Source organism: Grammomys surdaster, unplaced genomic scaffold (assembly GCF_004785775.1).
Source record: "Grammomys surdaster isolate TR1022 unplaced genomic scaffold, NIH_TR_1.0 126118, whole genome shotgun sequence".
In the NCBI taxonomy this organism is placed as follows: Eukaryota; Metazoa; Chordata; class Mammalia; order Rodentia; family Muridae; genus Grammomys; species Grammomys surdaster.
Window position 1 is genome coordinate 4,054,136 of NW_021620926.1, and position 27,100 is coordinate 4,081,235.

The 27,100-nt window shown below is 46.4% G+C and overlaps 1 protein-coding gene across 1 annotated transcript in view; it reads right to left on the reverse strand.

The window, feature by feature from the left end:
* The window catches only part of Tiam1 (T cell lymphoma invasion and metastasis 1), a 119,538-nt gene extending 97,816 nt beyond the window's left edge, over positions 1-21,722 (reverse strand). Inside the window, exons 1-3 of the mRNA XM_028756367.1 lie at positions 20,760-21,722; positions 6,446-6,893; positions 52-224 (exon numbers count right to left, since the gene is read on the reverse strand). Of these exons, the coding sequence (XP_028612200.1) occupies positions 52-224; positions 6,446-6,893; positions 20,760-21,722 (1,584 nt within the window). The remainder of the gene's footprint in view (positions 1-51; positions 225-6,445; positions 6,894-20,759) is intronic.
* Positions 21,723-27,100: the final 5,378 nt, after the last annotated feature.

The following is a 27,100-nucleotide window of genomic DNA, read 5'->3' on the forward strand; positions in this document are numbered from 1 at the left end:
AACATGGACAAGCCAGGAAAGCCCCACGTGCAATGGAGGTACCCCACAAACCTGGAAGAGGAAGGCGTCACCCAGGGAGTTGCTGAGGCAGAAGACAAAGTCTTTCTTGGGGTGCTCAGGTACAGCCTGCACGATGCTGTTCTCCACCCAGACAGCATGCTTGGGGACACTGTTGTGGTCTATCCCAGACCTACCATCAGTCTCGTAGAAAAAGAGCGTGCAACCTGAGGAAACAGAATGGGGTCCGAGTGATTATTTTGTGCGCTTGGCCAATGAAAAGACAGCTAAGGAACCCTGATACTGGTCATCAGGAAAGGGCTGAACATTAAAGAGTGGGAACCCAAGAAGTAAAGAAAACAAGGTGCTGCTTGCAATCAGGTCTTGGATGGGTTTATGGAAAAGTAAAGATCGGAGCTCGCGACGTGGCAGAGGGATGCTTCATGAATGCCATCGCGCCCTTAGAGCCCTTCTCTGAGTCTGAATGTTTAGTTGTAAGCATCCTTGGTGGGTAGATGTGCTTGCACGAACCTACGATCTCAGCACTTGGGAGGGAGGCAGTGGGTCTCTGTCAGTTTGAGTTAGCCTAGTCTACACTGAGAGTTTGGAGCCTGCCAGAGACCCTGTCTTTGCCCTCAAACAATACAGACTTTTGGGGCACGCAACCCTAGTGGTGACTGTAAACACAGCTCTATAGATTCCCCCAGGCTAGCACTGATAGGGCATGAGACAGATACTTCCTTCTCTTAGAGCTTACTCCTAAGTGACCTCCTGTGATACTCAACCAGAAAGTCTAAAAACTGTGCCATGGAGCTGTACCCTTGGTGAAAACAGTAATACTGGATCTAGGGGTTTCCAGGATAAGAAAAAAAAATTTTTTTGGTCTCATATGTGGTTTATAATCTTTCTTTCTGGAATAAAAATATGTTCTCGTGTTTTCTAAAACAGTAAGTCTGTGGAACTCATAGGAAGGTCTTAGGGATGCCAGACCCTTGGCCTATCTTTAATTATACTAATAAGCAGGTGGACGGCAGCAAGACAAACACTTGGTGAGCTTGTAAGGAAGCTCCTGCCCAGCCAGATCAGAAGTTCACCTGAGAGCAAGCCCTAGTTATTTAACCATGGTCCCAACTGGGCCTTGGCTCTGGGCTGGGACAACTACAGAACTCATCCACAACTTCCACTCAAGCTGCTTCGTCCATTTCACCCCTCTCCTCAATCTCCCAAAGAGCAAACTTTATAGCAGCTGCAAAGCCCTTGAAAGCACTTGGTTACGACAGGAATCTATAAAGAGAAACCACCCATCCATGATGTAGAAAGGAACAGATCGATGGAAATTCACACTGGATAAAAGGTAGCCTTCCCTCTACCATGCACGTGTACAGACATGTGCATACACACAAACACAGATGTCTTTAAAGAGGCCAGTGAGGTGGCTCAGAGGGTTTACTCATTAGCTACACAAACATGTGAACTACGTTCAATATCCAGAATGCACATAAAGCTGAGAGGAAAAGAGGGGCTCCATAAAGTTTCCTCTGACTGCCACACAAGCACTGTGCACAAACACATACACAATAGAAAAAAAGGGGGGGTAGATAATACTATATATAATTTTAAAGTCTTCTTTACACTTAATTCCTTAAGCATTTTCTATGTCATTAAATATTATTTGAAAATGCCAATTTTTTGACAAGAGTCTGTCATTAACTATAATTAAACCATTCACATATCCAAAATACACATATATAAATTTGAATATATGCTATTGGGTCTCTTATCTCAATTCTATTTTTTTTTTTCATAATCCCTGGGATTCTGAAGACTTCAAATTTTCTGAAGAAAATCCAAACAGGGAGATCATGTCCCACTTCCATACATTAAAGTGGCTCATACACTAAGGGGAAAATAAATAACAAAATAATAGGTTCTCAAGGCGCCAGGCATGGTGGTACACGACTTTAACCCCAGCACTTAGGGGATAAAGGCAGGAGGATCTCTGTGAGTTCAAGGCCAGACTGGTCTACAGAGTGAGTTCTAAGACAACCATCCAAGAGAGATCCTGTTTACATTTCTAGCTGCCCTCACTTGGTGCCCAGCTTACAGCAACTGGTACATGATGGTGTCTAGTGTACTTTGGATCTCAAACATATCAAAGCCCACACAGCCAAGTCCCTAAGAAAGATGTTGGAAGGTGAGGCAGGACCTACCTTTGAGGTTCTTTTTGGCTTTTGTGTTCTTGAAGGGGCAGTCTAGTTCTAGCCCTTTCTCTTTCCTCTCCTTGCTCTCTGAGCAATCCGGTAAGCTCTGTCCCACTCTTCCCATAACCCACTGCTTCACCACAAGCCCAACCAGTCACAAGCTAAAGTCCCTGAAACTGTGAGCCAGAGCAAACCTTTTCTCTGAGGCAGAAGTTGTGCATCACAGGTATTTTGCTCTAATACAAAGAGCTGATCTACCTGTATGCGTTTTCCACTGTCTTGGACAGTCCCTACAACAAAGAACTTTCTGGAAAATGTCAGCAGTGCTACTGTTAGGAAATGCAGCTTTCAATGATCTCTATGACTATTACAAAGTGAACAATCTGTAGCCCTTAACATTGGAGCGGCAACACATGTACCACAGGTTAGGAACAGAAGGCAGATCCTGATTATGTGCATAGCCTGGACACAGTCTTGTCTTGCAAGCACTTTTAGTCTTGAGACTTTGGATTAAAAATGATCTGTAACAGTAGGTGGTTGAAACTGGATTTTACCCATTTTCAACTTGTCCCATTTTTAAAGACTAACATGAAGAAACAAATCCAAGAACCACACAGTCTGATAAGAGTCTGCTTGTCGTGAGCTACACATGAGCCTGACCTTTAGGTTATAAGCTGTCAACAGCATCATCCCAGAGAGTAATTCTAGAAGACGTCTTTGAAAATGGAATCTTTTCTGCCCCAGAGTTCCCAGGTGTGGTACCATTACCCAGTAGCCAAGGGCTGCTAAGAAAACACAGAAGCTCTCTGGTGGAAGAGGGAAGCTCTGAGTTTGTCAATAGAAAACAAGAACCTGTCAAGACTCAGATGTGAAGAGTTTGGTGGCTCCTGTCAGGTGGTATCACCCAGATCTGGGTCATGGGGACAGTGTAATGGTTCCCTTCTCTCATGCGGTCCTCAGTGCCAACACTACAGTTTCCAGTGTCACTTGTTCTTGAAGGAAAAGGCACAAACGAAACAGCCACCTCTGCTATGGCTCAAGTAAAAAGAGTCATCTCATTATTTTTATCCTATGCCCCAAAAATGATATTCTCAAATGCAGGGTAAGAAGAGGCTCAGATGACATCCAGGGCCTTCTCACAGCTTAAGTCTTCCCTCTTTCCCACATCCCCACACTGAGTCCTAACCCCAGGACTTCGGAAACGGGACCATATTTGTAGATATAACCTTTAAGGAGGCAGTTAAGGTAAAGGGCTATCACAATAAGTGCCCCTTGATCTAACGACCTGGGTCCTATCAGATGGACACTAGACAGTCGTTACAGAAGAAAGAACACATGCTGAGACCCAAAGAAGACTGTGACCACCACATCAAGACGGGAGGCCTCAAAGGAAGGCAACCCAGATGCTACTTGCACCTCAGACTGACAGCTATGAGGCAAGAAGGTTCTGTCGTTCGAGACATCCAGCATGTGGTCCTGTGTTATGGCGGTCCAGGTATGCTAACATTAGGACCTGTCTCAGAACTTCATGATTCAGTAAGTAGGAAGCACGAGGCAGAAAGCAGCAGAGACGACTGGGATGTAGGTGTACGTGTAGATGTAGGTGGTCTTCATGTCAGGTCTTAGTGCTCAGCAGCAACTACTAATGTGAAGGAAGGGGTGTGCTAGGTAGCACTTTCCTCCAATGGGGGAAAAAGTCTGCATCTTTCAGGGAAGCGTGCTAAGACTTAGTATGTTCTTGTTGGGAGATAAAACATCCATCCAGCAAGAAATCTCCTTGAAACTCAGCAAGAAAATGAATCAATCAAACCTCCTGGAAGTCCCCGAAACTGGCTCTAGACTCTTTGTTTCCCAAACTCATAAACATTGAGGTAAGCAGGGTTGCCTGAAGAAGCAGGGACTGGCAGGGCTGCCTGAAGAGGCCCAGGACAACTATGCTACCTGGGAGAGAGATCCTCCCTAGCCTGTTGAACTTCCTCCAAGCTGTGTAGCAAGCACCAGAGTGCTGGCTTTCATGAGCTGACATCCACGCTGGGGTGAGCTGTTGGTGATCCATCTGTCTTTGAGTAACTCCTCCCCCATGGCCTGATAAATAACCCCAATAAACTCATGAGCTCAAGTTGGGCTTTGGTGATATCCTTACTTTGGTCTGTTGTCAATTTCCTAGCAGGGACAAGTAGATATTTGTTCATACCTCCCCAGGAATAGTTAGTTACTCGATAGAAGTGGACCTAGAGGAACAGCAGATGTGTACCTACTCGGGCAGGGGGTCGGAAAAGGAGATGATTTCCTCTCCAGATCATCTATCATAGCAGAAGGGCTGGCATGGCAGGGGCCTCCAGAGGCTACCCCACGGCACTTCTCCAAATGAGGCTAAGGCAGGTGGTGAGTGAGAAAGGCCAGAAACGGCTTTCCAAAGTATCCCCATAGGACAAACATCTGTGTTTTATAAGCACAACCCCACACCACATGAACAATAAGACTCAAGAGTATCTGAACAACAAAACGGACGAACTGGGCCTCTGGTGACTTCACAGGAAAGCACCACCACCAAACTCTACAGGGTGGTTCTGTCTAGGTTTGCCATCAGCCTTGTTATTATGGGTGTCTGTGATGCACGGCACAGTCTACAGCCTAACCGGGTACATTGGTTACTATCTCAGCAGGCATCAAAACAAAAGAAAGACAAACAAAACAGCCAGCTAGCACCAGTAATGAATAGGGGTCACCCATGTCCTCGTTGCCCTCCAGGACCAACCTGCACACACTACTCAGGTATACCCTAGCCTCACTAACCATGGCTCTGTGAAGGTCCAGGCCTCTACTTAAGGATGCCCCCACACTGACCTCAGCTGTATCATTACTTGCTCAGCCCTGGCTTCTTTCTCCTGTGTGGTTTTCCATCTGACAGCACCCCCCCCCCCCCCAATTGAGATTCCCAATCTCAAATCCAGCTTTGTAATAGAACCACTACATGTATTTAAGAAATGTTTTTCTTTCTATAACATGGTGCTCACAAATAATCTACCAAGTCTCCAGACCCATGCAGGGGGCAGACACACAGCCCCCTTCAGGAAAGCATACCGAATGGCAACAACTTCTAAGCACTAGGCTTCTCTGAGAAGCAAGCGTGGCACCCATGTCTGCTGTGCGCACAGCCAAAGGTACTCCAATAAACATGACTAGACTACAAGATAGTGGCACGTTCCCCTCACTGAACTATCACATTGGTGGCTTTAAAATGGTAACTTTGCACAACTTAGATTCACCTGGAAGAAAGTTTCGGTTGAGTAATTGTCTTTACTGGGGTGGTCCATGAGCATGTCTAGGGGATATTGTCTTGTTAACTGATGTAGAAAGACCTAGCCCACTGTGGGCAATACTATTCCCTAGGCAGAGGGTCATGAACTGTATGAGATGGGAAAGCTAGCGGAGAGCAAGCAAAAGTAGGCAGAATGAGTACATTCATTACCCTTGGGTTTTAACTATCAATGTGATGTGACTACCTGATTGGGTTCCTGCCTTGACTTCCCCAAAAACAACGGACCGTAACTTGGAACTGTAAGCCAAAGGAACTCTTCCTGCCTTCATGATGCTTTTGGCTGGGGTATTTTATCACAGCAATAGAAAAGAAACCAAGACAACCATGAAGCCCAGAAAACAATGAGACAGCATTGCAAGGGGGTGGGTAACAAGCCAAGAGAGTCACTGAATAAGAGGCATAAAGCTTCCGTTCACTTAGATGAGTAACTCTAGAGGCTTCCCTACAATTCTGTACATAGCTATAGTTAACAATATCATATCATATATTTAATATGTTAATTAACCAGGTTTGATGGCTGCCCCTGAGGCTGAGGCAGGATGATTACAAAGTCAAGTCCAGCCTGGGCAATTTGGTACCTCAAAACAAGTATAAAGATACAAAGAGCTATGAGGATGTAAGACAGGGCTAAGGTGCTTATGTAACATGTAACATGTGAGAGGCCCTGGGTCCAATTTTCAGTATTGAACAGAAAAAGAAAACCAAATCCCTAACCAGATCTTCAAGTTCTTCAGTGATGGCCCTTACCTTCACCCCAAGATATGACTTTTAAAAAAATGTACATCTAATGTTGTGTTTCTACTACAATAGACTACGTTCTGAATATACAATTATGAAATATTGCATAACAAAAGGCCATTATGTGAGTACCTGTGGAATGTACCCGTTGGCACTCCCAGCATGCATCTGGGCTGGCCTCCCTTACCTTTCAGGGACACCCAGTAGTGCTTCCACTTCCTCCGGGTAGCCGACTCCACCTTCTTATTCTTCTTGTGTACCAGGAAGTTCTTCACTGCCAGCGCGCCAGCCTTCCGTACAGTACCCTGCGCAGCTGTCAGCAGGATGTCCGACTGGCCCGGGGAGCTGAGGGTTCCGCTGCTCTGCTCATCGCTGTGCGCAGAGCCAGCCTCCTCCAGGCTCTCGCTGTTGGTGGTGCTCATCTCCAGTTCCCGCCTGAAGTTCTCGTACACCCCCTGGCGTGCAGCATCCCCTGTCGAACTGCTGCCGCTGTCGCTGCCCACAAAGGCTCGGCCTGTGGGAGGCGAGTAGCTGGAGTTGGTGGCATTGGATCTCCTGGACAGGAGGTCCGTGTCGGTGGTGGCTCCTTCGATCCCACTGTCTGCAAACTCGCTGCCCTCGCCTGTGTTAACATCCTTGGAAACAGAAAGGGAGAGAGAAGCAGACATGCATCACGTTCGGAAGGAACTTGAGAGCACCTGGTCCAGCCTGGAGCTCTGCAGCACAGAAGGCGCGCACCCAGCTCCAAAGATGGACCGATCCCTCCTCTAGCCAGTGCGCTGCGGAGCGGCTCTGGGAAACAAACCTTCGACCAACCACCCGCCACGCAGCCTAATGATTCAGAATGTTCAAGAAATATAAAAGGCGCAGGGAACACTTCAAAGAGCTTATCATTTATTTGACTCAATTAGCTAATTGGCAAGCTAGCTATTGAGATGCTTGCATGTCTGTGCAGTGGGAGCTCAGAGCCCTCAGCCACCTCAGCTGGCCTTGAACTCCGGGGAATTCAGCAGGCAGATTAGTTAGCTGTTCCGGAGGTTGGGATTACAATGCAGAACTAGATCTTTACAGCCGATACTTAAAAATAAAATAAAAGGGCCTGCTTGTGGGTCTCTTTTATAATAGGGTGACTAAATGGATTGCTAGTGCACCCACTCACCCAGCAAGGCTCCATACCCCAAGAGCAGGCAAGAGTCCTTGTGTCCTAATGAGCCTGGCTTCCCTAAAGCACCTCGTTCCTTCTGCCTTTCTGTGCTAACTCAGCCTGTGGAGTCCACAGATCCAGAGCACCTCTCCAATTACTTCGCCCTTTCAAAGGCTGGAGGGATGTAAGGAGCCTGAAGTAGGCAACTCACTGCCCCGGGCCAAGTGACAGAATGGGCAACTGCCAAGATGCCGGAGCATCAATTCCCAGTGCAAAGGCATTTGCAACTTCCAGAGCTGACCCTGGACTCCAGCTGAATGTTTCCGGGTCACGGAGGTTGGTTCTTAAATTGGAACCACATTTACTCTGACATGCTAAGGGGATTTCCATAAACAGTAATTAAATGATGGTAGGTATCAACGGAAAGCAATGACGACAGTACGGGACAGGCTGGCTTACAAGCCAGTCTTCTCTCAAAGGAAGACAACAGGAACATGAGTGTGGAGTAGAGGAAAAGGCAAAGCAGTGTACAGGTTGGTAGTTTGGCCTTTTGGGGGACCCTTACTCTCACAATAACTGATGGTTGGAACATGTAAACACTAAATGGATACTCTGAATTGTCATTAAAAAAACAGCTACTTTGAGATTAAATCTGTGCTGGAAGATAGTGGAGTGGGCTGAGTCACAGCACAGCTGAGACTGTCCCATACCAGGCCCAGAGGTGCTGTGTCTCAATCTTAGTCCATCGGAGCCAGTAGTTCACAGTTCACTATTACAAAACCAAAACCAAACCAAACCTAGGAGAATAAGGACATGAACTTCAGGAAACAGCAGGTCAGAGGTGGCAGCTGTAGATGAGCAGCATCAGCATCAGCTCCGTTCCAAATAGAGTCTACATCCCTGGTAGCTGCAAGGACTTATGGGAGACAAAGAAATCACAGATGCAGCTCAGATAAACCGGCTGTGCTGCGGTTTAGATGCAGTTTGTTCTCCAAGGATTTGAGAGTTGGAAGCCGGGAGGAGGTAGAGCCTTTAAGAGATGGAGTGCCCCACCCCAGGAAACAAACAAACAAACAAACAAACAAAAGGTGGGGCTTCCTGGGGGAGGTATTTATTTAGGTCATTGGAGAGTGGGAGGTATATAGGTCATTGGGGGTGTCTCACCGTTGAGAACACCAATGCTGGTCTTCTGAAGTGATTGCTGCCAAGGTGGGTTGCTAGAAAAGAGGTCCTGGTCCCTCGATCTCTCACCTCATCTCACTAGGTAACCGTAACACCTCCCTTTCCTATTGACTCACAGTGTGATGCTATATCAAAGAGACCTCAACAAAGCCAGCAGATGCTGGAACCAAGGTCTCCACCTCCCAGACAGACTAAGCTAAACAGATGTCTTCTCTTTACAAATTAACCAGCCTTGGGCATTTCATTCTAACAGTGAAAAGCAGACCAATATACCCTGTGCCTACTGGTGTATCACTTTATGTTCCTCTGCTTAATAACAGCCATGGATGGTCACAAGGAACCCAGATTTAGTTAGTAAAAATATCTAATAGATAAACAAAAAGCACTATTAGCAACCCACATTTCTCTCTGGCAAGGACATTCAGCATGTGCGTCCTTGTAGATGTAAGACAATAAGGGAATCTGACAATTTTGGATAGCCAGAAGCTGTGGAGGATAAGAAATCTATGGACTTCTTAAATTTGATTTCATAATTCTCAGTCTTCCAAAGAGGCTGGCTCTGTATATTAATTGCTTTTTCCTACTATTGTGATACAGGATCAAGGCAATGCACAGAAGAAGGAGTTTATTTGTGCTTACAGTTGCAGAAAGATAAGATTCCCTCAAGTCCAGGAAGCATGGCAGTAAGAGGCAGGCACAGCGGCTGAAACAAAAGCTAAGAATTCATCATGCCTAAACCACAAGCAGGCAGCCAAGAGAAGAAACTCAAAATGGTCTCTACTGTTTACCCAAAGCAACATAGCTAACAGGCAGAAAGAGGAAAAGGGATTTCCAACATCCTTCTTTTTTTTATTTTTTTAATTTGTTTGATCTTTTTGAAACAGGATTTCTATATGTAGCCCTGGCTATCCTGGAACAGACTCACTCTGTAGACTAGCCTCAGACTCAGAGATATGCATACCTCGTCCTCTTGAGTGTAGGGATTAATGGTGTCCACCACTATGACAGGCTTGAAATAAGTCTTTAAACTCTTAAACCTTGAGGTGACAAGATTCGCTTGCTCCAAGACCACACCTTCTAAATCTCAGACAGCAACACTAACTGGGGACAAAGTATTCAAATGCCCAAGACTGTGGAGGAGAATTCACTCAAACTCCCACAGAGTATCTGAAGAAGCCAGCTGAAGCCACTCTGAGAGCCGCACTGGCAATAGCCTCCACAGGAGCTACTTCAGGATACAGAGGAAAAGAGACAACTCCAAACATCCTAGAAGTAACCGTAAAAACCATCTTCTTTGTCAGAACATGTGAATACCAAGGCTCAGAAAGTCCTAACTCTGGTTAGTGGCAGATGGGAGGTTTGAACCTGTGCTGCGGAGAACCTTTCCTGCTAGAAGCCAGGCAGCCCTATGGGTCAGCTGTGGTTCCACATGTGACCAGATTTTTGCCTGCGTTATTCACTCCCATCCATCCTTCCCCACAGGATCTCTGGTTTTCTCTGGGATATATATATATTTGCTTTAACCTGCCCAAGCCAACCACAGAAGAGACGAGCTATACAGAGATGACAGGACACAGAAGAAAGAGCTGGCCCACCAGCTCTTGGCAGCCATCTTTTACAGTCTACCACACACGCCCACAAACCATTCATTCCTTGTCTCCACATTAGCTAAGAGTCAGGGACTCCATGGACACTCACCTCTATGTCACATCTGAACATCTGCTCATGCCAACTGAAGCTGTAAACCTGCAACGCCACACGCTTTGTGTTCAGCTCTGTGATGGCCCCCAAACTGAGGAGATTACTCCAGGTAGGAAGCCTGCAGTGACTGATATATGAACGTAGGCCCCAGCTCAGCTCGCATACTTTCACAGTGCGTGGCTAAGGGTCATGGTTGGGGAGTGTCCTTGGATCTGCCCAAGACATACTACCTCATCCCAGAAGTAGGTCATTGGGCTAGCAGTGCACATTCCCCCTATGTGTGACCTAACCCATTGGGAAATAGATGTCAGCTGCCCTGCTCTAACCTCTATTTAGTCGTGAAGCCCGAGCTCTCCTGGATACCTTTAAGGCCATCTTCTAGCACAGGAGATGATGGGTGGGCCCAGCCAGAGACATTGCTTGATGCTTCTCTCTTTTTCCTCACTATGATACACAAACCTTCTTTTGGCCATCTTTCTGGAAGGACTCCCCTTTCCTTTCTCAGGTTCTAGGCAGTTCGAAACTGAGAGACCCAATTTTCCCCACAAGGAGAAGTACCTAGCAACCCCAGGGCTTTTCCAAGCAGCAAGCAATAGTGAAGACTGACAGTAGGAAGTAATGGCCTGGAGGCCGGCCCTGCAGTCTGTATCACATGCAGGAATCCTCCCTGCCTAGCTAAACATCTCAGCAGCCTACACTACTTAGTCAGACGCTAAATTTTAGATTCGAAATTCAGAGTAGGGCTGGGGAGCTGGCTCAGAGTTAAAGTGCTTGTCGTGCAAGCCTGAGGAACAGAGTTCAAGACCCATTAACCTTTGTAAATGCCAAGTGGGAGAAGTGCTCACTTGGAATACCAGACACAGACACACACACACATACATACACACACACAATGTGCATCCACATATGCAAAAACATGCATACTCCCACATATGTATACTCACTTGCATCCATACATACATGTATACCATAATATACATATATTATTATATAATTGAGGCAAATAAAAAGGGAGGGAAGGAGTGAGGAGAGAGGAGAGAGGAGAGAGGAGAGAGGAAGAAAAGATTCATGGAGCTCTAGGGCTGTGGCCCAGTGGCAGAGGGCTAGCCTTAACACTTGTGAGGTCCGGGGATCCTAGCGCCAGAGAGGAAGTGTGTAACAGGGAAAATGAAAGGAAGTGGGGAGACCACAGTCAGATGAAAATAACACCTCAAAAAAGCACTCAGGTTAGCTGAGACTTCTGCAAATCAGCACAGAGTCAGCTGTCCCTACTAGAAACAACGCATTGAAGAGATCTCCAATCATGAGCCATAGCCAAAGGACAGGGATGTTCTTAAACCTCACTCTCCCAAGACGAATCCCTGCAATCAGAATTTCAGTGTGCTTGAGTGCTCTCACTCTCCTGGCAATTTCCCCAAAGAGCCTGTGTGCTTCCCTACCACATGTTCAAGAATCCAGTTCCTGCTCCAAACTCACTGCATCTGCCGGGCAAGGGTCATCTAAGCTGGGCAATGATGCTTAAATCAGTTCCTGTACTGAAATTCCAAGAGGCAAGAAAGCCTGTTTCCACTCTCTTAAAAACCAGATCATGGCCAACCCGAAGACTATGCACTGATGATGCCTGGTAGCAAGGCTCTGGGTCTTTCTCCAGGGGACTTACCAAACAAAGGCATCAAGGGACAGCTCCCTGAGCTCCTGGGCAGAACCAGTTTTGAAAAACTAATTAACTACAAAGTGCAAGGGCCTTGGGACAATCCAAAGACCAGCAAATCAATTGGCCACTTGTAGCTATAAGTAGAACACAATTAGAAACTGTTTTTCCTGATGGATCTGGCTTAGTTCAATTACACCTGTCCAGAGGAACTGTACACATACTCGGAGAATTCACTGGGTTTCAGTACAGTGTTGACCTGCGGAAGCTTTGAACCCAAAGTTCTTGCACTTCCTATGTTTTTTAACCCTTACTTATTCCTAAATATAAAAGCTTTCCTATCACATGTACTGCGTATTAAAACACAAACACACCACACACACACACACACACACACACACCCTTTGGCTCTCACCAAAGGTTCACACCCTCTCCTGGACGTACTCAGTATACTGTCCTTTAGTAATCTCAGTACAGAAAACTGACAGTTCCAGGTCAAAGACTATACTGATCTGAGCCTCAGTTTTGTTTTTTGTTTTTTTTTTTGGGGGGGGGTGTTGTTTTTTCGAGACAGGGTTTCTCTGTGTAGCCCTGGCTGTCCTGGAACTCACACTGTAGACCAGGCTGGCCTCGAACTCAGAAATCCACCTGCCTCTGCCTCCCAAGTGCTGGGATTAAAGGCATGCACCACCACCACCCAGCTGCCTCAGTTTTTTAATATACACAAGGGAGCCAGCAAAGGTCTATGTTAGTTTCATTCCACTGCCAGGAATCTTGAGCCTGGCATATAGCAGGCAAGTCCTGGACCACAGAGCCATGCCTCTGGCTATACCACCTATATCTACTTAAGAAAGCACTCCATGAGATGCTAAGCAATCGAAATAACCCAGGAATGGTGCCTCAGACATGCTCAGCACCCTGTACCAGCACAAAAATGTTAACTATAATTGCCATCATCACCATCTGAGTCCGTACTTACATGGGACAAAAGGCACAGCCTGGCCATAGCTACAAGCTTCCTGTACCAACATGAAGGGAAAGTTGTCTCTGAGGAATCTGGTACAAACAAGATCTCATGAGAAAAACACGAAAGCAGAGAGATGGGAACTTGAAATGCTAACGATGCTTTAAAATCATCTTTGTGCTCTCGAAACAGCACAGCGAGTAAGAAAATGTTGACGTAATCTACGCTGAATTAGCAGCTATTGGGCACTGCTGCTAATTATCACTACTAACTTGCTAGAAATAGGAGAAAAACCCGTTCTCTTCCCTTTTCTTCCTCTCCCAAGGCGGTTGCTCCATGGATTTCTGAGTTTCCAACATCCATTCCTCCTCTAAGGATCCCCGGTGGGAGTGAATCACAACTTCTCTCAATACAATCCCTGGAACTGAAATCCTTAGCTGCTAAAAAGGGAACCCAGTACACAGTAGCCAGTGCTGGGAGCACTGCTGGGAGTACTGCCTCAGGTTACTCCTGATTGGAGAGTGCTCCTACTCCACCTGGCATGAGTCATCCCCAGCCCTTCATCTGTTCCTCTCTGGATGCTCTGCCACCTTGGAGTCATCCTTCCTCCCTCTACGTCCTGTACCACCTACCCTGTCCTCTTCTTCCCTTGTTAGCTCACATCCACATCAGAAGGGGCTTCCTTCCACTTTACAGGGACACATCCTGTTGCCAGGACAACAGGAAGGCTTACCAGCGCCTGTCACTCAAGACCCTGACTAAATGACCAGTTTCCGATCTTGGGCTTTGGCTGAACTTTGATACTCCTTCCGGGGCATGGTTCCAACAGTTCTCTCTTCCAGGAGTTATACATGTTCCTCGTCTTCTACAGCCAGGTACCTTCCCTAGCCCTCCTGCGGTTGCCATGCCAACTCCTCAGTACCATCTCTGCTTCCCCTCACAGCCCTCCTGCAGCCACATGGGCTCCTTGCCTCTCCTCGGATGTGCCAGGCAGTCTCCCATCTTACAACTCAATAGCCAGCTCTCTCCTCTCCTTCAAGCCCCAAGTATGACCTTCCGTGAGGTCACACCCTGACCTCCCAATCTGAAATTGCCTGCTGTACACCCCACTTCCAGGTCACCCCAGACTCGCTTCTATAGTGTGGTGCGCTTACTATTGCACTCTCTTGCCGGTGCCACGAACACCCCCGTTTCACCACAACTCTCTCCACGAGCTCTGGAGTTTTTCTCGTCAACGCTACCCGAGTGCCAAGAATAGCGCCTGGCATGGGGTAGGCTCTTCAAAAATAATTACTGAATGAACTAACTGCTGCTCATTTCCCATCCCTATCTCAAGAAAAGGAAAACAGTTTCTCGTGGAAAAAAATATCCGCGTTTGATGTAAAGGTTTAGTCACTGCCAAGCTCCCTGGGGCTGAAGTTGAGATGGCTGTAAAGCTTACATCTGCAACCTGAAGCAGCTCTGTGCATCTTCTGGGGGATACCACAATGCATTTGAATTTTTTATTTAATTTTTTAAAGAATTTATGTAAATGAAGGGGGAAATTGGGTTATCTTAGGGACCTAGCGCTCTTGCCGGTGGGTGGTCCACCCATGGGTGGGCTCAGTTGATGAATGAAAAGTAGGTCAGTTGTTTTTAAGTTCTGAAGACTCTGTCAGACCTTTGTAGCAGGCTGGCTTCGTGACCACATCCAGCAGGGCTTTACACCATCCCTCTTCTCAGGATGCTGTTCATGACTCCAGCCCTTTGTCCCTGTTAGGCTGTGCAATCACACCTCACACATTATGGTGACAGAATTTGAACTGAAGGGCGCAAACTTTCTATACTATAGCACTATAAAAAAAATACATATATATGATTTTTCACAAGGTTGAACTTTCCCAACCTCTTTCAATAAAAATGAGGAGTGATCCAGGAATGGCCCTGGGATCCCTAAGATACCTGTAGGGGATGGAGCCTTGGAGGGGTTGGTGCCCTGGAGGGGGTAGGGCCCTGAAGCTTGTCCTCTCCCTCTCCCTGTGCAGAGGCTGAATCCTACATAGTACAGCCAAGTGACACCCTGTAAAAGGATGAGAAACGGCCAGGCAGTGGTGGCTCACGCCTTTAATCCCAGCACTTGGGAGGCAGAGGCAGGCAGATTTCTGAGTTCAAGGACAGCCTGGTCTACAGAGTGAGTTCGAGGACAGCCAGGGCTACACAGAGAAACCCTGTCTCAAAAAACAAAAACAAAAACAAACAAAAAAAAAAAAGATGAGAAACGGAGGGGAGACAACGATGCCTTCCAGTGGACCAGAAGTCACAGAACCAGACATATACCAAACCAATCCTCTCACCCACACAACCATCTTTAATTTCAGATAGCAAAAAGCTAAACGTAGAGATTTACATGAATATGGAATGGGACTATTCTTAAGATGACTTAATGAGCATTTCTTACATTTCTATTTCAATTACTAAAACAATGACTATTCAAGACATAGCTCACACAAACAGAGGCTCCTTGAAGTCAAAAATATTTCTGAAGTACACAAAGTGGTCTGAGGAGTGCCTTCTCAGCCAGTCCTCCAACTGCCCACCTACCGCCCGCCTCCTCCAAAAAGATGTTGGAACTGGAAGGGCTTGTTTTCAAAACAAGCATCTCAGGCAGAATTTACATGCCAAAAAAAGTGAGAAAGAGATGGAAGTATGAAGAAGACAGACGAGACAGACCAAAAACAAACAAACAAACAAACAAACAGAAACACCATAAGTTAAGAAAAAGATGGTAAGGTAAGGAAAAGGGAGGAGGAGAAGTTTATTCTATATGAAAATATTTTGTTTCATGAGGCATTAAGGTAAGAAATAATTTTTAAGTGTTCCTTTAAAAGAGATTTATTTTATTTTAACTGTCTGCGAGCCCGAGTGTGTATGCATGTACCACGTGTATGCAGGAGCCCACTGAGGCCAGAGGCGGGTATCAGATTCCCTAAACCTGGAATTGCAGGTGAGTAGCTCTTCTTGTGCTGGGAACTGAACCCAGGTCCTCTGCAAGAACATCCAGTGCTCTTAACTGCTCTAGCATTTAACAAAAGGACTCTTAACCAGGCATCTCTAAATGGTCTTAGAGGCCTCAAAGATTATCTACAGAAGAGTGATCCATGTGTTTATATCAGAACAAAGTGCAAGCAAGGTTTTTAGCTGGTTGTCAAAGTGCTTAGGACATAGGCAAAGACTCATTTACCTATGGGGACCAATTATCAGCTCAGGCAATACACTTATTTCTGAGTCATTTAAGGTAAGTGGCCAAACAAAACAAACTTTTTAAAATCGAAATGATTTTTGGAGGAACTCAGGATCCTGTTTGGATCTAATACTAGGCTCTCTATCTTAGTAAGACCATCAACCTTATTATTCGCTGGTCAAAGGAAACCAGGGACAGCATTTACAATCTTCCTAGTCATCTAATTTAAAATGGGCGGCACTAATTTCCTTCTTAACCAGTAAGGTCATTCATTTTTCCTTCACCAGAATTGAGGACTTTAACCTTAGTCTAAGGCTGTGAGAGGCGCCTCCAAGTAGGGAGTGCCTTAGAAGGAAGTGCAGAAGACAGGGGTGTGGGGGGGCATGTGAGATCTTATGCCTAATCTCTTTAGGCCATCCTTGTGGTGGTTTGAATAAGAATGGCTCCCAGGGCAGGAGTAATGTTTCAGAGGTTAAAAGCACTGGCTGCTCTTCCAGAGGTCCTGAGTTCAATTCCCAGCTATCACACGGTGGCTCACAACCATCTGTAGGGAGATCTGATGCCCTCTTCAGGCAGGCGGATATATATGCAGCAGAGCACTCATACATAATAAATGAAATTAAAAAAAAAAAAAGGTTCCCATAGGGTTATACATTTGAATGCTTGGTTACCAACTATCTCAAAGGAAGAGGAGACATGGCCTTGTGGGAGGAACTGTGTCACTGGGGGGTTGACTTTTGAGATTTTAAAAGCTCAAGCCAAACCCAGTGTGACTTTTTCTTCAGATCCAGAGGTAGAACTCTCAACTACTTCTCAGGCTACACCTCTGAATCTGTAAGCCAGCCCCTATTAACTCTGGTATAAGAGTTGCCTTGGCCATGGTGTCTTTTCACAGCAATGAAACCTTAAAACAACCATTCTTCCCTGGAAAGCTACAGAGTCAGATAGAGAGGGTCTGTGACGTTCCTCCAGGATCTTGGTATCTTGAAACTAGGCTGAAATGAAACTGAGCTCTAACAGAGCCCTCCACCTCTTCCTGATCCCACTAGACACTAGAGTACACAGACTTCTGGGGGAATATTGAGATATTGGCTTCTGGCCATCACCCCTCAGCCCAGATCTCCTTGCAGCTCTCTAGACTCTGCAGCTTCTTGCAACAGGCTTGGTTAAGTCAAGTCACAGTCTTCCATCTCCTATTTGGGTTCAATGAAGGTCTCCTCAACTGTGCACAATGGCTCCAAGTCAAAGCTTCCCTTAGGTGTTCTGTGCCTGGCCACAGGGCAGATCACCAATGGGATGTCTCCTCTCTCCTACTAAATCTTTGAAAGCCTCATGCTGCAGAGCAGTGGAACTCCAGAATGTGAAGCAGGCCTTGCCCTCCCTACTAAATGCACTACTTAGTGGGCATCTGTAACCTTTGAGAACCAATGATCTAAGGTTTACATCCACTACATCCCAGAACGCTGGATCTTCCTATAGGTTTCCTTTAAAAAGAACCCAAATTCATGAGGTTAAATAACCAGAAGGCTGGAGGCAAAAACTCCAAGCTCAGACTTGCTGACACCCTTGATTCTGCATGAGCCTAGGTTACCCTCTCCTCAGTCTGTTACCAAAGAAAGAGTAACCAAAGAGCTGAGTTCAGGTCAAAATCCATCAAGCCATCGACTAAATCCAAGGAGCCACCTTTTGTGTACAGATGGTGTTGAAATCAGTAACTAAACCCTGCTCCAACAGTGGGAAGCTCTCCTCAGGAACTGCATATGATATGTGTACAGATAAAAAAACACATATCCAAACACATGAGTTAAGTAATTGTATGCCAGATCTTGTCCTATGTATTACTTCCAAAGCTTACATGTTACTTCCACAGCCTGCCCATTTCGGAAACAGATCCAACCACTGAACACACACACAAACAGATAGAATGGCCAGAACCTCTTTTTTTGATCATTCTCAAATCAAATGAAATTGTCCACATTAGTTTGGATCCAGTGTATTTTCTCCAAGCTGAGAGGTCATGCTCTCATCCAAATGTCTGCCAGGAGCTTTTTCCGGTGGGAGTGAAATGGCGGACGGCTTTTAGAGACTGGACAGCCTCTCTGGGGCTAGCATGGAGAGTAAGATCTATGATTCAAGCTTGCTACAGAGGTCCCTTGGGTCAAAAACTTTGAAAAGAAAAAGAAGAATTCTTTTCAAGGAAGCTTCCACACCCACTGTCTCTTAAAATACACTGTTTGGAACACAGTGGGCTCAAACTTAGACTAGGAAAATGTGGGTGGATGGATAGTGTTGTGCATAATTCTGGGGTTTGTTTCAAGTCATTAAAGAGCCTTACTCAACATATAATGTCAATACTGAAATAATACTTCCGTTCATTCTTTAAACTCCACAAAAGGCTTCCAAGCCTGGCAGCCCTCTTGGCTCACCTAATGCATCCCTGCTGGAGGAGGGTGTCACTCTCCCTGGACAGGGAAGGATTGGAAAAGAGGAAGTGACTTACCCAAGGTTATCCAGTGGAAGAGCAGACAAGCCAGCATGCTAATGGCCTCCTTAGGATTCCGTCTGCAGCGCTCTGCATTACATTAAGCACTGGCTTTCTGAGAGACGCCACACTTAGATGATCTCACTTCTGTATATTAACTTGGGAAGTCACAAGCCAAGGCATGGAGATTTCACATGACAGTCTCCCAGGGGAGCTCTCAGTGGAGTTGGAGCTGGAGGGGAGCACTGTCTCGCTTTGCCCCTCTTCCATGGATGGTTAGCATATAAGGGCAGCAGCATGTGAGGCCAAGTCGAGGTCCAGATATCTCTGAAGTTAAAGACAGTGCTCCAGAACACAGCTGGGCAGCCCTCTCCAACCTTACATAGGCCATGGGCTACTCAGTCCAGGCAGAGGTGTTGCCTGCATCAACACACCCTTTGCTAAGCTCAAGGCAGGCAGAGTATCTCTCCTGAGTCCTCCAATGCCACTCTGATGGCAGACAGTTTCAGTGCTTGTCATGGGACCCTTTAAACAGTCACCTGTCATGACCTGCCAAACTGACCGTTCAGTAGTGACCCTCAGGGTCGTTAGGTGTTAACCTATCATAATCTCACTTTCGTTATAATCTCAAATCAGAGAAAAGAGAGGTTAAAGTTCAGGGCGGTGCCTCTGAGATCCACAGCTCCTGCTCACCTTCTCAGGTGACACAAGATCTGGGCACAAATGTCCGACGGCCCGAGTCATCTGACCACGGAACCACTACGGATGCTGACTGTTACACCGGTGACCAAATTCCCTGCGACTCACAGACGATTCCATTTTCTCAAATAGTCCTATTATTACCCCTACTAGGCATGTGCATCCATGGTGCCGAGGCTCTAACACAGAGCTTCTGCAAGCCAGGCAAGTGAGGTTCTGCGACTGAGCTAGAGTCCCCAGTCCAATACCTCCTCTTACACAGGCGAAGAAATCAAGGCTTTAAAATAACTACTAACGTGCCTAGAGTCAACCAGGTAGGAAGGGGTGAAGGGTCTAGGAGACTGGCTTTGGTATCAGCAAAACCTATCTTCAGGGTTTCAGGAAGAACCCTGGTGTCACTTCAGGCCCTCCACCACCTGGCCCACCTTCAAAGCAACACCACTACTGCCCATTTGAGTGCAGCACTGCCCCCTACTGGGCAGGTCAGAGTGCAGCAGCCTTTGCAGGTCACCTCGATGTCCACTGTCTTTCAAAGCAAAGAAGCCCACTCTGGGATCAGAAAGCACAATCCACTACTCACTTCTTAACCTGGTCAGAATCCCCAGCTCCTCAAAATCTGCCACAAGGAACAGTAGCATCAGCAAAGGACCGAAGCATGCAGGACTGTCTGACATTTACTCCCACTATTATTGCCAGACAAGCTAGTGGGCCATCCTTCCCCTGCTAAGATACTTTTAAAGTCTCTTGCAAATTTTCTCATAACCACTCTCTGCTGCATTAAACTGCCAAGCAAGCCGGCTAAGCCTCTTTATCCCCACCTTCCAGAGGGAGCCTCTAGAAGTCAGGGTTTGCCCAAGGTCAAACAATTTGGCTGCAAACTAGACTCTGGGAACCCACCCATATTATTCCTTCTGCTGCACCTCCCTCCAGAGATGGGCCTGGCCGCATCACAGGGAACAGGAAATTGAAATGGCTCCTGGTAAGACAGCAAGCCTGCCAACACCAGAGAGAAGCTGACAAGTGACCACAGAGCGCCCTGAATCAAATAATGCCTCTTCCGAGGAGCTACCCACGGACTTCTTCCCACCTGCTGCAATGTGGCTATGAGCTCCAAGCACCTGCAACCCACCATGCCTGCTTGTCCAGAGAGGATGAAGTGACAGTCCCATCAGGGGTGGAGGGACTGAGTTGAGAGGCAGTTTCCCAGTATGAAGTTAATAGCTCTATTGCCATTCCTAGCACACCCTCCCACCCTGCTACATACACACCCCTTAATCCCCACCCCCTACCCACAGAACTGTAAGAGGGGCGCAGCAGAAGCTATACCAGCTGCAGCGGCTGCCAGACAAACCCGGGTACAGCCCGATCTAAAAATGAGAAACCGATAAGAGCAAAATCATGCATTTTAAGAGCTGCACACCACTTCCAAAATACCGAGACAGATCTCTGGGGCTTTACCTGGGTGGTTTTTGCTCTTCTGCCTTGCATGCTCTTGCTAAGGCTAATTTGTGGGTTGGTGGCACCTTCGGAAAGACAGTGCGACTTCCTACAGGGAAGTGTGTTATAATTACTGTATGGAGGAGTCTCTTCAGCAGCAGCCGGTGGCATCTTATGCTTTGCAAGATCGGGAATATCCGACACCAAATTCCGGCAGTAGCTTGAAAACCTGTTCCTCGGTCCTCCGTTAGCCTTCACCCCAGAGTTTTTCTGAGCATACAAGTCACCCAGGGAGTTGGCTCGCTGACAGGTGCTGAGCTGCCGGGGACTCGCCTCTGTTTCCATCCCCCGAGCCTCCTCGCAATCCTTCTCTTCCGCGGAACCCAAGATCTCTTCGTTGCTTGTTAAATGTTCTTGGCTCAGATCTGAGAGTGAGAATTCCAGGCTGTCCTCCCGCCAGATGTCTGCAGATTTGGAGCGTTTCTTCTTGAAGCTCGCTGTCTCCATGAACGTGGGCCCATTGGATGTATAGGGGCGCTGCCTCCTGCCTCCCTCAGCCAAGTATGTAGCGTCATCCCCGTAAAGCCGGCTCTCCTCCGAGTCTGGCATGCTCTGCACAGAGGCTGCCGTGAGGACGATGCTGCCGTCTACGCTGGGAGTGACGGAAGAATCGGTGTAAGATACGGGTCTCAAGCCCATATCTACTCGGTCCACCCAGATGGGGTCCCCGAAGTCATCTAGGGCACCTTCTTGGGAAAAGGGCTCCAAGCCATTTTCAGCCAAAGACTGGGGGATGCTGGGGGTGCTGCTGGACCGGGTGCTCACTTCGGAGTTCCTGTGGATCGCCTTCCCGGAGGAAGCATGCCGAGTCCTCCGGGTCTTGTGTGACAGTCGCAGGGAGCGTGATGTGTGCTTCCGACCCAGGCTGGCATGCTTTTCTCCATAAAACTCGTGGTCTACATTTTGGCTTTCTGCGTTTCCCATGGTTTTATGGTCTGTAGCAAAGGGGAAAGAAAAAGCATGAGATAATTGAGTCTGTATTAAAATGGGTATAAAAACCTTAAGAGTAAGGGCTCAGGGTCAGAATGAGCAGACACTTTGGGTATGGGGTTAGGTAAACAAAAACACACTTCTAAGTGCTTTGGACCCATACAGGGACATGGACTGATACCTGGCAACAGGTGAGAATACCATTATCTATTGAGATAGACTGCAAAGAGGTGAAACACTCACATAAATTCAATAATGAGAGGTCTGTCTTTGCCTAAAGAGTAGATGCCAGGAGACACCAGAGTGCTGCTTGTGTGCAGGCGACCACTCTGCTCACCTTGGCTTTCTTCTGAAGCTTCACAGTGATACATTGCAAAGTGGACTCTTACTGAAAACCAAAGTACAAAGGAGCCTTTTCTCCTTCCCTTCCTGCCAGGGCTTCTGTCTGTCTTCTTGGTTCTATCTATGCCGTTTTATCTGTTCCATGGTTTGGGGAGATAGGGATTTTGTTTTGTTTTGTTTTGATTCTATCCACACCTCAAAAATCAATCAAAACTAGAAAGCTTTGTGATGCATATCCAATCAATTTTTCCCAACAAATCAAAATCATAAAGAAAGTAGACTGCTACCGTTCACTTCACAGTCGCTTGGGTACCTCTGATGTGTGGGAGGGCAGGGAGGAGGGGCAAAGGAAGGACAAAATGCAAACCTGGCTCAGCGGCTGACTAATGGGTTTAAATCTGGGAGCAAATCCAACCTGTGAACATGAATCTGGTACACAGCGGCCCAAAGACAGAAACGCACTCTGTGAAACCAACAAATGTGATCCAGCCTAGTGGGACAGTCCAGGTTCACTCAGTCCTCCCAGACCACATTGATAGTCTCCATCCCTGACCTGAAGGCACAATTCTATCACCTGTAACTGCAGGAAAGGCACATGGGGGGCGGGAGGGGGGTGCTCTTCACGGCTTTCATAACTGTGACTCTATTTAGCCTCTACCCTTGCTCCAGAAGTCTGCCCGTTTCTCTTCTGAGTATATTACACTCAAGACAACACATGTGAAAATAGATTAAATGAAAGAAGGGAAACAGGGTCTCCCTGGGAAGCTCTGGGCTAGCTCTATAAACCGAATGCAGATCCATGCATTCAACAGACAGTTGCTGAGGGCCTACAGCATTAGCAGTAAATGCCAGAGACACAATCTGTACTCTTAAGAAACCCATCTTCTGCCACAGAAGGGACACAGTCACAAAGACAGTAAAAGGAGCCCGAGGAAACAGAAAATGAGGTTGATGACCACAGGAAAAAAAAAAAGATGTAAATGTACTAATGTAATACACCTTCCTATTGGTCCAGAAATCAGTACAGTCCCCTGTTGACTCTAACATGGCTTCAGCTCTGACAAGATATCTTATTGTATACTGTGACATTCGGCACACCAGGGAAAACTTCCAGGTTATGTGCTAGTGAATCCAGGGGTAATTCATCTGGATATCTGGCTCTCGCTGTACTAGAATACTCCCCACTCAGCCACGCATCATAATTCTCAACGGGATCTTCCAGGAAAGAGGACCCCCTTTTCACTAGCGGGGAGCAAGCCCCAAAGCAGTATGCTCACACTGATGTCCCTAAGAAGCATAAGAAGAATGGAAAAGGTTGACGGCCCACAGAAGACCACGATGCATCTTAGTCCCTGAGCCTAGCACTTGCTACATGCCTTACAAACACAAGCAAACACAGACTTTTACTAATGCTAAAGGCATGGCCAATGTCCTAGAATTCGTGTGTTATTATTTTATTTACTTTTGAGGAATTAGGAATCCAGCATAGAACCTTGCACATGTTAAACACATGTTCCTCATGGAGCTACACGCCATCTCATACACAGCTCTTATTTTCAGGAAGAAGGAGGAATCAGGTTTTGAACCCGGGGCCTCGTGCATGTTAAGCAAGCAACAAGGAACCACACCCCCAATCCCAGTTCTCAAGTTTCCAAAGCACTAAATTAAGTATAAAGTTTCTGTGTGTTTCCTCAATAGACAGAAGACTAGAAACAAATGTTAGTTGTGGCTCAATCTGGGACTCGCATGGGCTGGAATTAAAAGAGGGAAAGGATCATAACGGATGAACTGAATGGAAGAAAAAGTGAAGCTGTTGTCACTCTGACCCACCGCCCTCACATATCCATCAAAAGGCCGCAAAGATAAACGAGAGCTTTCTGGGTAAGCTTCCTTCAGCCAAGAGAAAACTAATCAACGTAAAAGCCCCCAAGAGAGGATCCCTAAAGGAAATGGCCTAACTCGCAAGAATTATAACAGCCCATGCATCACGCTGACAGCTCTGCCGGATTAATAGCACTTTTCGTAGTAAGAGTCTCTTCATGTGCCAAGGTAGGAAGGAAGCCACTTTTATCTGTGGTATAAGAATTTAAAGACAAGTGCCAAATCTCTGAAATCCTATCAGGACAGATTCTGAGGGGGACGACCTTGGCACAGTCAGCACCAATTGTAAAGAACCAAAGTTAAAAAAAGTAAGTTTCTAGGGGCTCCAGAAGCATTCCTCAACTAAAAGCTTTCCCCTGAAGGTCCCGGTAGGACAGGTTGGGAGCGAGGATGGACTCTGTAAATAACATAAGGCTGAAAAAATTAAAATTGCTCCCTGCAGAAGAGAGAAACCCTGCCCAGCCAGGAATCCCCAGAGAGCCGCTGACCCACAGCCCTGCTCCCAGACAGGTAAGACACCAGCCACCCAGTCACCTGTGTGTGTGTGTGTGTGAACAGCCTTATTTCAGGTCAGAAAGTGACCTTTAAAACAATTCTCTATGAAAGATCATAAACACTGCACTTGGGCCAGAGAGTTAATAAATACATATCTGTGTATCAAGTTGAATAAGAACCAGAGGTGATCAGAACCTCAGATAATCAGTTACCATGAAATCCCCAGAGTGAAAGTCTTCAGTAGGAAGGATAGATATAAATTCGTGGAGAGACAGATAAAAATGCAGAAATCGAGATTAAATAATACAGCCCCACCACGGATAGAGGTTTAGCATTCCTGACAGTGTCAATATGATGATGCCCCAGGCACTTTTCCTCACACAACAGGTTGTAGTCAAAACACAGATGCCTTGAAGATAGTGAAGATAGTGGGCAAAGCCAGTTTCAGGCTGTGTGAGAGATGTATACGAAATATAAACAAATAACACATTTACACTTGGATCCCCTCCCCAAAATATCTCAGGTATCTTAAAGTCTGAAATCTGAGCCACTCCCAGTCCCAAGCATTTTGGTTAAAAGCTATGAGACTGTGTCAGCTGTCCAGCTGGGAGATCTTACCAGCACTGATTTCTTTTTCACTTTCAGGGGTATACTTACTCGGATCTAGATAGCTATTATATCCAGGAGGTAACTGGGGCAAGTAAAGCTTTTAATATTGAAATCTCAATGGTTCCTTGGCCTATCTTAAGGCCCTACGTGTGCTCTTCTGCCTGGAGCCCCTCCTCACTGGCATCCGGCGCAGATCACTGACATTGGAAGGCACCATGGAGCCAGCAGGAAGGCCTTCTCTGGACTTTGGATTTTAAATACCAAGCTCTCCTGCAGAACTCACCTCCACCCTGATGTGTTCCTTAATGTGCTTCGTAACAGTTCACATGACATGGCATGCAATATAGTTCATTTGCTTTTTATCTTAATTCTGTGCTTTCCCACAAAAACTGAATATCAGGACACTAATTTTGTTTCCTCTTGCTCTGGGCTTCTGATGAAGGAGGGGACTAGAACAGAGCCTGGCAAGGAGTTAGTGCTCAATAAAAAGAAAATAAACAAACAAATATAAATCACAGTAAGATAAAGTGATACAGATATTCCAAAGGATAGTCAGACAGACAGACACATACAGACACACACACACAGGGGAGGTAGAGGGAGAGGAGAGAAGAGATGTCTTACCATGCTTATGAGACATATAGCTGAGAAACAGGTAATAGATATACCCCTTTGTAATATTTGCCATGACTCTGTAATTATTTTGAAGTAAAAAATTTCAAACAAACAAATCAAGCCTTAATTGAATAGAATAGTCTGGTTAAAACAAATTAATCTAAAAGTAGGGAGTTTCTCTGAAGAAATACATTTATAATCCTCCCAACCCTTTTACTTTTACCTTAAAAGAGCACCTAGAACATTCTATCATCTCCTCAATAAACTAGTCAATTAAGGAGCGAACAGGCACTTAGTAGGCAGCAGTAAAAACAATGTTGCCAGGCAATACAGAGACAAATGACCCAGCCAAGTAAATACAGGGGGAGCAGGGGGAGGGGCTATCTAGGGACACCGCACTTGTGTTGCTGTGGTGAGGAAAAACAAATCGCTAATTTCTCCAGTCAATAAGAAGCAAGATACTATTTCACTCCATTAATCACAACTAAAAACTCTAAACCAAAACTAAACAGACGCAGCCAGACTGAGGGAAGAGTCCAAACTTGAAGAAGACACTCAACAGACCAGGGAGCTCTTCCTTTTTTAAGAACCAGTGGGCAGAGCCGATGCTTCTGGCCAGAAGAACTAAGAATGGTCCCTGGACTCCAGAGAATGAGTGGGGACCACGGGAAGTAAAAGAGCGAAAACAAGTTTCTCCTCGTGTGTGCAAACCCACACAAGTCTTGAGTGCACGTGCCTGGGACTGACTCAAAAACAACAAGGCAAAGGCTTAATGTGGAGAAGCCCAAGTCTCAGACTGGCCCTTGTGGTCACAAACATGGCACAAGCCCAAAGGACTGCAGCAAAGGCGTTGGAGACTTGGCTGATGTGGAATCCTGAAACAGTGGCCAAGAGCTTGAGATCTAAATCCTCAAGCCAGCCATGGACCTTCAGATTCCCTGCAGGAGAAAAACAGCCACCACAGGATCCATGTCCATCGGGAGATTTCCAACAAGACCCAGAATCTCACAACGTAATGTTCAGAATGCCCTTGTAGCATTCCAAATATCTAGGAAAATATAACCAGCTCCTGTGGTAAAAAGCCATCAACAGATGACAAACTCCAGGTGGCCTAGACATTGGAATTACAACGCAAAGAACTTTAAATCAACTATTATAACTAGGCTCCTCAAGTCAAGGCAAACACGACTGAAACACATGAAAGAAATATAACTTCCAGGCCAGGCAGTGGTGGGCATGTCTTAATCCTAGTGCTCAGGACGGATCTCTCAGTTGGAGATCAGCCTGGATTACACAGCAAGTTCCAGGACAGCCAGGCTACATAGAGAAACATTGTCTCAAGACAAGAAATGAAGGGAGGGAGGGAGGGAGGGAGGGAGGGGGGAAGGGAGGGAGGGGAGGGGAGGGGCGAGGGAAGGGAGGATCCAGGA